This window comes from Gavialis gangeticus, unplaced genomic scaffold, assembly GCF_001723915.1.
Source record: "Gavialis gangeticus isolate Ggan-Ray unplaced genomic scaffold, GavGan_comp1, whole genome shotgun sequence".
Taxonomy (NCBI): domain Eukaryota; kingdom Metazoa; phylum Chordata; order Crocodylia; family Gavialidae; genus Gavialis; species Gavialis gangeticus.
The window spans coordinates 33,429,893-33,431,965 of NW_017729024.1; the positions used below are offsets into that span (position 1 = coordinate 33,429,893).

Consider the following 2,073-nt stretch of genomic DNA (forward strand, 5'->3'; position numbering starts at 1 on the left):
CAGTATGCACCCTAATTGTATCCACTGATTTGCAAAGAACTACCTGGAGGAATTCAAAGTTCCTGTACTGTGATTTATGTGGTACCTGCTATCATTTCAACAGCCTGCTATTGCTATTGCTGCCTGGTTAAAAATCAGAATTAAACAAAGCATTTAACTGCATTTTGAACTTTCAGCTTGCTATTTCAGATAGTTTTTTTGTTAATGGATGTTTTATTTTGTATGAATATCTAGGTTTATCTACTAGTCACTTTGCCTGGGCATTTCATTCAGTAGCAGAAGAAGAACTACTGAATATGCTTCCTGCAATGCAGAAAGGAGATCCAACTTGGTCAGAACTCAGAGCCATGGGTGTAGGATGGTGGGTTCGAAATATCCATACATTGCGCAGATGCATAGAGAAGGTAAATGCAGCTGATTGAAGGCCAGTTAGTTTAAGCTAAACATAATTTGTTTAATTAAAAGTTCTGCAGGTATTTTGTGATGTAGGGACCTTAAAGGTAAGGATTTTATGTTGAGGATGATACCAAAGGAGGACATATCTTGTCCCTTTCTATAGATCTTTTTTCACTGAGTCTTGAGATCAGGCTGCATCTTCAAATATGTGTTTTAAAACTTGATTTATTTATTTTTAAGAATGCTTGATTCTGCATAGTTTGGTAGGGAATACACAACACAAAGCATGCAAAATTTCGTAAATGATCAGTCAATATTTGGATACAACCTGTCAAGTAATTTTTAGCATACAGGCTTCAACATTGCTTCAGCAGTCTTAAATGTCATACATAGTCCATGTTAAGAAATTATGCCTACTGAGGAGGGGTATAGTTTCACTCTGACAAACCTAGCAAAAATGAAGCAAACAGGCTACTGTACATCTTCCATGAAAACAGATTAATGAGGTTACCAAATGCTTAGAGGATGCATTATTTAGAAACTGTTGTTTTAATAAATTGTCACAGGGATTTAGAAGTGAGTTAGTCCTAATAAGAAAATTGGAATTGCTCTTTTTCAAGATTTAAGGGCTTTTAATTCCTCTCCTTCTGCAATGAGATAAAACATTCCAAAAAGAAGGCTGTGTCACAACTCACGTTTTCAGTCTTCCAAGGTTAAATTCAGCATACATTTTCACTGCCCAGTATTCAGGTTAAAGGAGCTTTTAGCATCTGTTACTGACTGATTGGGGCTAGGGAGAACTGTTTATCTGACCTTCCTCTTCTCTGATTTGAGTCATTGCCCTCTTCTACCAGCTTCACCTGGCTTTTTAGAATTGAGTCAGGGCAGTTAGTTCTTGTCATTTCTAGCTAATAGTTACAGCAGCCTAACTGAGACCCACATGTCTTCACTAAAGTTGCTAAAATTCTGCAACATAAATAGTTATCAAATGGATGGGGAGGGTCAGATGGACAGTGCTATATTGCACCCTGCTGTTGCATACCTTCAGTCATTCTACTGCATCGTGGGCTTCTACTGACCAGCTGTAGGGGCCAGAAATAACTAAATTATTTTAGTTTCTTATGTCAAGGGCTGAAAACAGACATCACCTTTGTGCTGCCATAAACCTTTTTTTCTGGTGGCGCAAAGCAAAAGAAAACAAATGTCTCTGTTCTTTGTCATACCCCAAGTGCCCAAATCCGTGGCTCTGACAAAAGATAGTGTTAATTTATGCTGCTATTTTGTGGTGGATGTCTTTTGCTTTTTTTTATGGCAGGATGTCTGTTTGCTTTATAGGCGTTCTATTTGAAACGACCCCAGCAAGGTGTTCATCTAGCCTCCTCGTAAAGACCCCCAGGGTAGGAGCCAGCACCACTTCTCTTGGAAGTTGGTTCCAGATCCTAGCCGCCCTGACAGTGAAGTAGCGCCTCCTGATGTCTAGTCTGAATCTACCCTCTGCCAGCTTGTGACTGTTATTCCTAGTCACTCCTGATAGTGCTTGGGGGAACAGGGATTCCCCCAATGCCTGCTGGTCCCCTCTGACTAGTTTGTAACAGGCCACTAGATCCCCCCTCAGCCTTCTCTTGTGGAGGCTGAATAGGTTCAGGTCCCATAGCCTGTCCTCTTAGGGCCTGCCCT

General features: G+C 40.4%; 1 protein-coding gene across 5 annotated transcripts in view; it reads left to right on the forward strand.

Annotated features, from left to right (window-relative positions):
• DMXL1 (Dmx like 1) overlaps positions 1–2,073 on the forward strand; it is a 175,765-nt gene that overhangs the window by 102,438 nt on the left and 71,254 nt on the right. For all 5 annotated transcript variants that reach the window (XM_019517004.1, XM_019517006.1, XM_019517005.1 and 2 more), the window contains exon 20: positions 235–404. In XM_019517004.1, coding sequence (XP_019372549.1) covers positions 235–404 — 170 coding nt within the window. The remainder of the gene's footprint in view (positions 1–234; positions 405–2,073) is intronic.